The 13028-nt window shown below is 39.3% G+C and overlaps 1 protein-coding gene across 1 annotated transcript in view; it reads left to right on the top strand.

Moving 5' to 3' along the window:
- The window catches only part of LOC135197250 (DDB1- and CUL4-associated factor 17-like), a 96061-nt gene that overhangs the window by 22595 nt on the left and 60438 nt on the right, over nucleotides 1-13028 (top strand). The window contains exons 3-6 of the mRNA XM_064224350.1: nucleotides 2186-2329; nucleotides 2875-3147; nucleotides 10504-10622; nucleotides 11733-11909. Coding sequence (XP_064080420.1) covers nucleotides 2186-2329; nucleotides 2875-3147; nucleotides 10504-10622; nucleotides 11733-11909 — 713 coding nt within the window. The remainder of the gene's footprint in view (nucleotides 1-2185; nucleotides 2330-2874; nucleotides 3148-10503; nucleotides 10623-11732; nucleotides 11910-13028) is intronic.

The raw sequence follows: 13028 nt of genomic DNA, 5'->3' as shown, positions 1-13028 counted from the left end.
TGAAGTTCTTGATGTCAAAGCATTTCGAACCTCTCCTTTCTGTAAACTTAATACACGTGACCAGAAAGGCTAATTTTCTAACCACTCTAGCTACGGAAATGAGGGTTAGTGAGGTTTTAGCCATCATCAGAGGTTTTGGCTTTAGAGGACATAATTCGGTGTCCTCTAAGCCTTCCGTTCTTGCTAAGAACGAAACACCCGTCTAACCCTTGGCCCAGAGGCCTGGAGATCAAGGGGATGGCACAAATTATTGGGGCAAGAGCCACAGAGAGTCCTGTGCCCTGTCGGGGCTCTCAAGTTTTATCTTGATAAAACTAAAGAAAGTCAAGGTCATTCGGAACAATTCTGCGGTGTTCCGTAAACAGACCAGACTTGCCCATGTCGAAGAACGCCTCCGGCGTTATTTTTAAGGAGTCTTTCTAAGAGGCTCATTCGTCATGTTTGAACAAAGATTTGAAACCTTTTAAAGTAAATGCTCACGAGGTGAGGGCGCGGCCTCGGAAGCATTTCAACAGAGCATGACACTCAGTAATATCCTGAGTGCCACGTTTGAGCGAAGCAACTCTGTGTTCGCTTCACACTCCCGACGGGATGTGAAGACGACATATGAGATCTGCGAGTCGCTAGGACCATACATATCCGTAGAAATATTATTGGAGGCAGGAATCATGGCACGAATCCTATCCTATAGAAAAAGGTAAAAAGGGTAGGGTGTCTTTTAAACTTTGAAGGGTTGGTCGCTTGAGGCGCTTTCCCTTTCGTTAGCCTAGAAGTATGGACTAACTTCGATAGGTTAGGTCAGGTGGTGGTTTTAGCTTCGTTGCCCTCACAGTATGGTCAATATGGTCTAGTCACATTGTGGTCACGCCCCCCGTTGACAGATCATCTAGAGCGCACCAACTACACAGGTCACTACCTTGTTGGCAACTCTAGTAAAGCAAAAGCAGACTTCGGTGACAGTAATCAAGAAGTCAGCTATGCTAACAGGTAAGGAATCAAGATGTCAATCATCTGCACTTGAGGTGTTTCCTAAATCCTTCTATTCTGTCCCTTCCCACCTCCAATGGTGGGATTCAGCTATATATATATCTGACAGGTAAGTTTCATGAACAAAATGTTATTGTTATAATACAATAAAGTTTGTTCATACTTACCTGGCAGATATATATAATTAAAGTACCCACCCACCTCCCCTCAGGGGACAGTGGTATGAAAAATCTGAATAGAAAATGGGAATGATTCCTGATATCCGCCTCCCAGCGGCGGGAATGGGTACTAACCACATGGCCGCCCACTGCGTGTGCCGGGAGTTTTTGAAATTCTGTCGGACGTCGGAGAATACAGCTATATATATATCTGCCAGGTAAGTATGAACAAAACTTTATTGTATCATAACAATAACATTTTTCCTAACTTATACAAACTGAGGTCCTTTACATATAGTCTCACCTATCCAACCACCCCTCACTCTGCGTATTTTGCATGGGCCAAAAGCAAAAAGTGATTTGTTGTTTACCTCCCAGGCGACTGTCGGACAAGCAGTTAACTACCGTTCTCCCCTTGTTCGAAGCTTACGACTGTTCCAGCTGCCGCTAGCTACTTCCTATTGTTAAAGGACCTCAGGTTTGTATAGTTAGGAAAAATGCAATTTTCGACAAATTGTCATTTTTGTTAGTTAAAACTCAAGAAAAACCTACTAAAAATATTATACCCTTTTTTTTAACAGTTTTATCACAAAAAGTGCATTTTATGGTGAAATTGATTTTAAAAAACCAAGATTTTTGGATATTTTTATAGGAAAATGCCGCGAATAGGCAAATTTCCCACGAATAATGGGCTGATATGTTCCAGAGAGAAATCCGCAAATGCGTGAGTCTGCAAATCTGGAGAATGCAAACATGGGGGACCCACTGTATTACAAATATTTTGTGTTAGGCATCCTCTTTATGACTTTCACAGCTTTTATAGGGAAACACCCAACCAAAACAATTATTGTATACTAATAACAGACTGGAACTTTTAATAATGGCTAAGTATACTATGACAAAAACTTTTAAAAGCTATTCTGTAACTATAAATAGCTGGAATTGACTATAAGTGCATTGTAATTTTCAAAATACAGTACAGTATTGTGTGTTTCATATGTTTACAATGATATTACATTTTGTTTTTCTTCCTCCACTAGTGAGACAAGAAAGTATCATGCAACGGATTTGTAGAGATGGACGTGTCATGACAGTATTTCAAACAGATCTTGTTCCTCGCCCAAAAGAAGTCATAGTGTATGACATATCAGATCCTGTTTATCGCTCAGAATACCCTCGGAAAGGTGAATCATGTGAACAAATTTTTGTATAGAACTCCTTAATTCAGAACTTCTTTTATTATTATTGCTTAATGATTGATTTGCATACATGCTGTATGCAAACTGTAGTCTCATGAATTTTTAAGTGCCTTAGATGCAAGCTGTGTTGATTAATTCACTCTAGGTACTATTTAGGAAATTTGAGAAGTCACTCAGTAAAAGAAGTCAGTTACTCCAGTTGCTCCATGTCTTATGTACTGTTGTTGATTCCTTCATCATATGTTCCACAGGAGATATAGTAAAATTTCTCAGCCTTGAATTTCTGTTTTGTCTTCATTTACCCATCACGTACCCTATTTGTCATGCTTACTTGTGTATCACCAGCACAAGTATAAAATATAAATTAGTCAAAATAATTTCTTCCAGATATCATCAGTGACTCATGATTTGTGTTGCAAAGTACAGCACATTTCCTAGAAGGTCATAAGGATTGAATATCATGATAATTTTTTAAGCAAAATGCAAAAAATTGTTAGGTAGGTTGAACTACAATACCTTTTTTATTCCAGAGTATCGCCCTACTATTTTGGCTCTAAGGAAAGGAAACATCCTCACACGGCAAGACATGTTTACAGGTGAAACGTATGATAGCACTTACTTAGGAGAAATGAAGGCAGCTTCAATGAGTTCTAGTTTTATGCAAGATTTGTTGATTATCAAGTCTGCAAAACTCACCTTTGACACTGGAAATGAACGAGAGTACTTTTTTCATTTTAAAGTCTTTCAGATGCATCCATTTGGTCTCATTTCATCATTTAGAATTGATGGCTCAGTTTTTCCAGGTTAGTTATAATTTTCTGTTTTTAATCCTGTGTCTTTATATTTTAATGCATGGTAGTAAAGATTCTCATCATGGGATACAAGTGTGTTGATGCCAGACACTATTTTGTTACATAGCCTACATTTTTGTATATGTGACTTACCCAGTAATTATACCGCTTGGAGTTTCTTACTTAGCGGCAGTCTAATTAAAATTTTATGGGTAGCGCTTCGATGGCTCAGTGTAGGTATACAGTGCCATCCTCCTACGGCAATAGTACTAGGAACAACTTAGCTAATCACATCATTTTGTTTTCTGCTTCACTCAATGAAACATTGGGTGCTTACAGCAGCTTGTTCTTGTTTTCCAGTTATATCACCGGATTTTGGTAGTGTTACAACCACCAGAACGAATTCACAGCCCTCGAGCAGGATGAGTCATGTCTTTTGTTTATTTTGTTCAGATTAACATTTATTTTATCCAGATACTTGCAGTCTCCGGGAATAATAATGGCCTTATAATAGTTCTTGAATGGATCACTATTTAAGTAGATCAAATACTTTTGCATATATCTTTTTACTTACCAGGCCTAATGTAAGTCGTCGGTTAAGAATTGCCTTTAGTAACTAATCTTGATGTTAGTCATTCCTTTAGGCCAAACTTTCGTTTTTAGAAATTGTTTATCGGCCATGAGCTAATAGCAAGACACTGTGCCGGTAACAGTTACCTTAGAACAATCCATTTAAGCTTGTGATTGTTTACCCGACATAGGCTGTTGTCAAGCCGAAGCTGATGATTACCTTAAAGTAATTCTAGAATGTTATCCATTCTTTTATCCCAAAATCTTCGGAAAGGAGGGAGAAGCAGCTGGCTTTCTTCGCTGCTTCTCCCTCTTTTCCGAATCATTCAGTCTTCAACTTTTTAGTCTAGTAGGTGTTTTTTAAATTGCTTTGCTTTTATGTATTTTTTTGTATATTTGTTGAGACTCTTAGTCAAAGTTATGTTCCATATATTTTTAATTTGTTTGTTTCTCTTTTAGCCTTGATGATGTAACTATGTGTTACAAAATGCATCGGTGACAAATGAATCACCTGATGACTGGCTATCTCCTTGTCACCCTGTCTTTCTATATACAGGCAGTCCCCGGGTTACGACGTTCCGAGGTTAAGGCGGTTTTCAATTATATTCATCAGAAATTATTTCCAGGGTTACGACACCTACAACACTCATCTGGCAGAAGAAATATGACAACAAAAATGCAAAATAATCAATATTTGAAGGTTTTTTATGCAAAATGCAATGAGAATGCAGTTTACATAGTTTTGAATGCACCCAAAGCATTAAAAGTAAGGTTTTCTTAGGATTTTTGATGTTCTGGCTTATGACGATTTTCGGGTTACAACACGTCTCAAGAACGGAACCCCCGTTGTAACCCGGGGACTGCCTGTATATATGAGAGAGAGAGAGAGAGAGATCCTAATGGTGAATGTAAAAGTAGGTAGCAATTATCTTAAGAAAGATCAAAAAGAGGGTTTAACTTAAGTTTCCTCGGAAACAACAAAGCTCTGGACAGCGCGTCATGAGGAAAATTACATTGGCTGGAGTCGCAGTCATGTATTATACTTCTTTCTATTGTCAATTATTGCAAATGAAATTATACAAATGTCTTGTTACAAGTTATGATGATAGTTTGCACTCTTTCTTTTGATCTTGTCGTATCTTTAAGTCCAATTACCCTAAGGGGATTTACCATTGATGTATTGGAGAGTAGGATCAAACCAAGATTACTATTGCTCCTAATGGCACAGATTAGAAGGGAATAAAAGGAGTCACTTCCAACGAAGTACAATTGGCAGCATGGGAGGAAACACCTAAAACGACTAGAAGGTTTGGAAATAGTATAGCGCCTAGGCGTTCACTCTAGTAAGCGACCTCTTGCTTTCGATAGCCAATCCTCTCCCAGGCTTTCGCACCAGGTGTGTGGACTTGCTTGCCTTCTCATATACACTCTTAAAGGTGGAAGTACCAACTTGTCCCTTGAAGAGGAAGTGGCTGAGAGCTCTGATCCTGCTTTGGCGTTTTGGATGGACGCCAGGTTTGGGTGCTCGGATCTCTCTAGTGTTTGGTGTTCTTTGGTCGAGCACCAATCTCCATCCAGGCGCTCTGCACCCTCTGAGGAGCTGGTAGTTTGGCACTAGCTGTTGGATGCCCGATGACAGTCTCCTCGTTCATCTTCGTCGACACTACAGTATCTTTTGTTTGCTCCTGTCCTACCATTTGATTAGGACATTACTTAAGTTGTGCAGTAAACTCCGTATAACTTCTTCGTAAGGTTTTCAATTGCGGAGAAAACAGATGCGTGGTGAGACGTGGCAAGTTCTTGCCATCTTTTGGTGCATTCAACTCCACTCAACTATCGTGTTCCCACGATCTAACCTGTTGTAGATAGAGAAGGCTCTGGTTGGTCCGTGAGAGCCCTTACTCTCCCTTCTGGAAGTGTTTTTTGCTGAGGCGAATACGTTTTCCTAAGTCCGTACTTTGCTATCACCCTGCAAGTTGATGACCACGCACGTTATTGCCTCCTCCTGCTAGTTCTGAGAAGAGTTGGCTAGAACGGTCAATCATCTCTTATTTTCCACCTACTTCCTGGGTTACACCGTGGTGGATGAGGAAATGATAGGAACTCTACAGAGTGTACTCCCCAGAGTTTGGATTTGAGTGCCTGTGTTCCTGGTTCTATCTTAGGAAATCACCGGAGGTACGTTCATTTGTTTGTGGGAACAACCAGTTCAGCATGGACTAGTCGTCTTCGGTGTCCTGTTATCGCTGTAGAAACCATCCTTCGGGATAGCATCACATTCACTCTCTTCATCAGAGAATAAAGGATATCTGTCTCCAGTCATTCTTTTTCTCTTTCAAAGCGAAGAAGAATTAGGTGGGCGTTCTATCACCAATAGCCTATGATTATACTTGTAGGTAGTCCCCGGGTTACGACGGGTTCGGCTTACGACGTTACGAGGTTAAGGCGCTTTTCATTTATATATTCATCAGAAATTATTTCCAGGGTTACGACGCCTACAAAGCTGATCTGGCAGAAGAAATATGACACCAAAAATGCAAAATAATCAATATTTGAAGGATTTTTTTTATGCAAAATGCAATAAGAATGCAGTTTACATAGTTTTGAATGCACCCAAAGGATTAAAAGTAAGGTTTTCTTAGGATTTTTTATGATGTTCCGGCTTATGACAATTTTCGGGTTACAACACGTCTCAAGAACGGAACCCCCATCGTAACCCGGGGACTGCCTGTATATTCTTGCGGCAAGCTTCTGTTATCAGTTTCACAGTGTGAGTGATAGAAGCACACCAGTAAGTTAGTCCTAGTGTGTGACTGAGACAAATAGTACCTTATTGTAACCAGAGTTGCTCGTAATAACCTGAAACCTAGGACAGCCTTTTGTGGCCCCCAAAAGTTTCTGGTTGGGACTCTTGAGACGTCTAGTGGTTTTGTTAGGCAACAACACCACAGGTTTGGTATTGTTTGTTTGTTTGTATGGTGTTTTTACATTGCATGGAACCAGTGGTTATGCAGCATGGGACCAACGGCTTCACGTGACTTCCAAACCACGTCGAGATTGAACTTCTATTACTAGAAATACACATCTCTCACTCCTCAGTGGAATGGCCGGGAATCGAACCCGTGACCACAGGTTTGGTATTATCACTAAACAAGAGGATTGCTGTCCCTCGTGCATCGATTAACTTGCAGTTGCTCAAGTGTATCTGTTGTGCACTCGATAGCTATATATAAGACGAACGCATGCCAAGATGAAATGTACTACCGTGCAACTCAGCCCACGGAGTCGAATTGAGTGCCTGGCTGCTCACTGAGAGCTTGTTCATCCTAGTTTGTTTTTTCTCTGTTGACTCAATACCTAACTCGTATCTCTCCCCAAGCATTACAGATGTATGTCTCTGGTTGGCTTTAGATTCTCGCTTATGGTTCCTGTTTTGGGCTCCTCAATTACCATTGCAAGAATCATCAGACAGAGTTATGTCTCATTAGATTCTGCATTGTCTTTCTGTTTACCCTGTGGCATAAGGCCAGTGTCATCTCAAACAACAACTGTTTACCCCACGGTACAACAGAAATCTTGATCTTCAGCTTCGTCGCAATGAACGCATAGACCACTGCGATGATTCAGAATGATTGATCAGACAAATACAGCAGTTTTTAGTCTTATATTTTCTCTTAATTTGTAAAAGCATTCAATTAATAGTTGTTAACCACGATTTGGAGTGAACATTAGAAGACTTCGCCTGCCCTGATAGCTCTGCTTCCAGGGTAAACAGAAGAGCTACTCCCTGAACCAACCTTTGCAGTGACAAGAAACGGTTCATCAAGCAGTACATTCCTGTTTGTTTACACGACTAAAGACTTGCAGCCTTCATTGCAACAGGAATCAGAGGACTATCCATACCCTAGGAAATTAAAGTAAGAACTCGTCTCTTCCTCTGTCTAAACGTATGGTCTTCCATTTTATATGGGCTTCATGTTTGAGACACACACAGCGTTGTGGAGTGTCTGTTGGGAGCAAAGCTCAGGATATAAGAACAGCCTCTTCCTCCTTAGTTTTCAGTCATTTGTTGGGCTTTAAGCCCATTCTGCTATCGATTTACTGGAGGCATAAACGATCTTTGCTTATCATATTTGTTTTCTTTTTTATGTAAGTTAAAAAAATTGTTTTTTCAAAACCTCGAGACCATTGTTAGTGACTGGCATGACATCGCGGAAGGAAGCATAAGATGTTCTCCTATTATCTCTTCACCTTTTCAGTAAGGTGCTGAGTTTGGAGAGCCAAGGGGTACAGTGCACCTGGAGCACCCACCACTCTCAGTGGATGGGTCATGATGGTTTTTCAGTGTAGGTGTCAGTGTTTTCTGGTTGTTTTATTTTGGTGCTGCACCCTGTGCAAGTGTGGGCACCTATCATACTTTGCTAGCCATAGGACCATTCCCCTCACTGCTAAATTCCCCTTAAGTAGGAGGCGACCCTTGGCTTTACTGCCACGCCACTACGAGTTAAGATGAGCACCAACCAGAGGCAGTATTCATCTGCTTAGCTCTCTTGATTGATAGGAACGATAAGCATTGTTTTTCCAATGCTAGCAACTTTTCTATTTCAAATTCATTACATAATTTAATGTTTTGAAGTAGAATATGTTCATGATCCCACCTCCATTCAATGTGGAATCAGCAATATAGTTACTGGGTGAGTCACATATACAGGCAGTCCCAGGGTTACGAGGGTCTGTTTTTTTGATGAAAAATGCCATAAGAATGCAGTTTACATAGTTTTCAATGCAACCAAAGCATTAAAAGTAAGGTTTTCTTAGGCTTTTTGATGATGTTTCGGCTTACGACGATTTTCGTCTTACGACGCGTCTCAAGAACGGAACCCCTGTCGTAACCCGGGGACTGCCTGTACAAAAATGTTATCTTCTTCTTGTGATCTCCATGAAATCTTGAAGCATGAGAAGGCTCCATGTTCACAATAGCGCCCGGAAATTCCACACGCAACAGATTCAAAACAAGAGGGGGCGAACTAAACCTGCTTTAAAAGGATGGAAGCAAAGTACGTCCTCTCTTAAAGGCAGTAAGAAAATAACTAACAGGGTCACGAGTTAAAGAGGGTTATGTGGGTGGCTCCACAGGACTTGTAACCAAGCACCGATGCCAATAGTTCCTTGTGTACACAATTTTTTAACTTTACTAGTTTCCAGCTGACACTAGGTTATTTACCGTAATGTTAAGACCTCAGGTTTGTTAGTTATGAAAATACAAATTGATAAAAAATTTGTCATTTGTAAAATAAAGTTAGATTTTGTATTTACTTACCCACTAGTTATATGATCAGAGCCCTCCTGCCTCCCCTCTGATGGACATTATGCATAAAACAGAATGATGTGATTAGCTAAGTCATTCCTAGTATTGCCGTAGGGGCCTGGCACTGTATACCTACACTGAGCCATTGAAGCGCTACCCGCGAAATTTTAATTTAGGCTGCCGTTGAGTATACAAGATCTAATTTTATTATAAAAATATAATTTTGGTTCAAATTGCTATGGACTGCATACCCCTCATTTTGGAAAAAAAATCACCCAGTCTGTCTGCTGCTTCCATCAGTTTTTTTTTTTTTTTTTTTTTTTTTTTTTTTTTTTTTTTTTTCAAGTAAATGTGACTCAAGTGGACACCAGATCAGTCAGGGGTCCCATTCTCACCTGTCAGGTTGTTGTCCCCATTGGTACAAAATTCAGCTTGAGATGATCTTTGCGTCCAGCAATTTTAAGATCCTTTTAGAGGGAGAGGTGAGTTGAATGAAGTAACAGGTACAGTCTATCCTTTCAACAGGCTGTTTCAAGAACTAAATCACGTATTCAATTCTTTATCTTCCTAGAATGTCACTGCAGGATGGTAAGAGGTCAGAGTACGTATTGTGCAGTTTAATGTTCCTACATTTTCTTCCTCTTCTTACTTAGTGAGAGTCTGGTGGCTTACCTTTAGAGTGATGTACAGAAACATCAGTCTGACTTAAGGATCTGGGCATTTGGGAGAAGCACCCAAGGGATACAGCTTGCTTTTGACCCAGACTCAGCCTTTGTGGGTCCTCTGAATATGCTACTTCAAACAGTTTCCTCATGTCAGATTAGTAGGCCCTCATTGCTTTCTTTGGTCATGATCTTTAGTTTTATGTTCTTCAGCGTTTAAGTTAGAAACTGTTTGGATGTAGCAACTGTTGTGGCTGGTGAGCACATTCTCTACTTATTGTACAGCAGGCTCAGGGTTTTGACCCATACAGATATGACTCATTGTCCTTCAGAGTATTGGGTTCTTTGCTGATTTCAGTTTGACCCTTTATTCCAAGCAGCCGATTCAGAGTTTGCAGAAGCTCAAGTCTCCCTCCTGAATTGCAGTTCAGGCAATTGTAATTGATGGGTTTTTTGTAATGAAAAAATATGATTTTTAGATGCAAGTATATTTTTGTTTTACAAACCTATCATATATATGATGTCATGCTTCCCAACCCGACTTCTCTTGTAGCCATACCTAGTGTACACAGAAGTTAGGTTCTGTCTTACATTGAACTGAAAGTTCAAGGCCTATGGGTGTGCTACCCAGCGAGGAAAGAGTCATCTTTTAATAGTCAAAAGTATTCATAAAGGCCATTTATGTATTTGGCAGTTTTAAGTGATGGGTTTTCACACAAAGAAATCATTTTGGTTTTACTGACTGACCACACATGAAACTTACAGTTAACTTTGAAAACCTAATATTACATAATAATGTTAATGAAATGTGTTAATTTGTTTTTTCAGCCCACCCCCATAAGCATTCTTATGGTAAACTGAGGAGTGTTGAAGTCCATGATGGAATGTTGCTGGTTATGACAAAAAGAGAATTTACTTTGGTGTATGATGCCCAGAGTATCATAGAGGTTAGTGTATATATTTTTTGTGCAATAGTACATCATAGATACCTAATTATATGCTCTAGTTTGGTGTTGGTGGGGTGGGTTGGGGAGAGGAGAAAATAGTCAAAGAAATCAGATTTGTTTGAGAAAACCCAAAATTTAGAAGATTTTTTGTCAGAGCAGTTGGAGGCTGAGATGTAAAAGAACTTTTTTTAGATTATGACTGCATGGTTGTGACAGCAGTGTTTGGGTATCAAGGAATAATGTCCATCACAAAACTAATAGAAAACATATAATCTTAATTAATTCCTAACAAATGATGCAAGTGCAAATCCACCCAGATAATGTGAAACTTTCCTCATTACTTTTCTTTTCAAATTGGCAAGAAATAAACATGGACATCTGGTCACAAACGATTCAGCTCTCTGCCATGTCGCCATGTCACCTCGAAAGTGGTTGGGGTCTAGTCACCTACACTAAGTAATTGAATAGTTATCGTGAATTTATAGTTTTTAGGCTGCCGTGGTTTGAAAAACAATAGCTTGTAATTACTAGGTAAGTATATATAAAACTACTTTATTAAAAAAATATCATTTTTAGAGGTTTTTAATTTTTGTGAATAAAGAATTGTAAACCTGTGACAGAAAACATATTTGTGATTTAATTTCTAACAAATGGTGAAAGTATAAATCCATGCAGATCACTCAGATCTTTGGTAACCTACCTCATGATTTCTCATTTTTAAGTGGTGAGAAACAAAGGTTGGAAAATCAGGTCTAACCACTCTGTCATCTTTAACATAAGAAAACTAATTTTGTGAGACTGAGATGGGTGTTTATTCAAGAGTTTTCAATATATAACCTTTTAATTTTTTTAAACCTAAGCACTTCTTAAGGTCATTTTATTTTGATATGTGTACAGGATGCTAGGTGGAAATACTATCTCATTTATGGTGATGTATGTGTGATCCATTTCCAAAGAAATGATTAACCTTACAAATTTATAACAGTCCCAGAAGGAATATAATACATTTGCTAAAATAATTTCATTGTTCTAAATCAGGTACTTTATTTCTGTTTATTTGTAAATGGATAATACAGTTTTTATATATATTTTTTACTTTCATTCTGACAGAGTAAGAGAGTGAAAGGTAACGAGAATAACATTGACTTCCTAACAAACCCTGAGAGAGATGAATTGGTTACTAAAGCTCCACCTCTTCTCTTTGCTACCCATGCCCACATGGACATCCTAGAGATGGGAGCATCCCCGTGGACATACATACGGGCAGTGTGTGATAATCATCTTGAGGTAGAGTCTTTGAATAGCTTCTGTTTAAGAAATTAAGTGGTAGCATTATTTAAATAAATGTGTTTTTGTATTGTGTAATTGCTGTGCAACTTAGAATGCATTATGAATGCATATTTTTTTCATTACTGATATACTGTATACATATACAGAAATTATTATAAGATAATAAAATTGAAGTACGTATACATTCAATGATGCTGTTAACCTTAATTGATATATAGCTTTCATATCTTTATGATATGAAGTATGATTGGATGCTATATCAAAAGGCTGTATGCAATTATTATACTGATGTATGTATTGTACATACTATTATATACAGCTTCAGAACAATAATGAGAAGGATTGCACCAGAACCACAATCAGCTGCCTTCTTGCTTAGTTTCTTGTTTATAAGTTTCTTTCCTGAGATGTTTTTCATGATCATCTGTGGGCATGTTTTCTTCCTGTTTGGTCCCAAAAGTTATGGTGACACCTAAAAGTGGGTTCATTTAACCTAAACAGTAATCAAAGGGACCCCCCACAGCATCCTAGACAGCGATCATCTCTTTTTTTCCAGCTCTAAGGAAAAGGACATCCTCTAGCCAACCAAGAAGGCTAGGTTTGGCTGTGTATTGGAGGAAATGCATTTAAACTAGGGCAGGAAGGGCACTGACCCTAACATAACAAGGCGAGCATTGGTCTGCAGTAGGAAGCTTCTTTTCTTGAGGTCTTATTTGTTCCGACACGGCATACAAACCTTCGGTCCTTTTACAATAGGAAGGTACTAGCGGCAGCTGGATAGGTCGTAAGCTTTCGAACAAGGGGTTCGGTAGTTAACTGCTTGTCGACAGGCGCGCGCGCGCGACGACTGGTAGGTAAACAAACCACTTTTGCTTTCGGCCTGCTGGCGTGTGGACGTGTATCATCTCGCTCTCTGCCCGCTTCAATCGTCGTTGCTTTCGCATGATTGTGTTTTTCTTTTTCTATTTATCTAGTGAAACTGAATTGTAAGTACAATCATTTCATATTTATTCCCATTGAATTCAATTGTGAATTAAAGGATCTTGGTTTCACCACGCCCTCCGATTACCCGAGTGCCGGGCTGAAGGGGCGTAAGTGCGGGAATTCATTTTCCCA

This window comes from Macrobrachium nipponense, chromosome 23 (genome assembly GCF_015104395.2).
Source record: "Macrobrachium nipponense isolate FS-2020 chromosome 23, ASM1510439v2, whole genome shotgun sequence".
Taxonomy (NCBI): domain Eukaryota; kingdom Metazoa; phylum Arthropoda; class Malacostraca; order Decapoda; family Palaemonidae; genus Macrobrachium; species Macrobrachium nipponense.
Note: the sequence above shows the minus strand (reverse complement) of the source record. Positions and strands in the feature narration are given on the sequence as shown.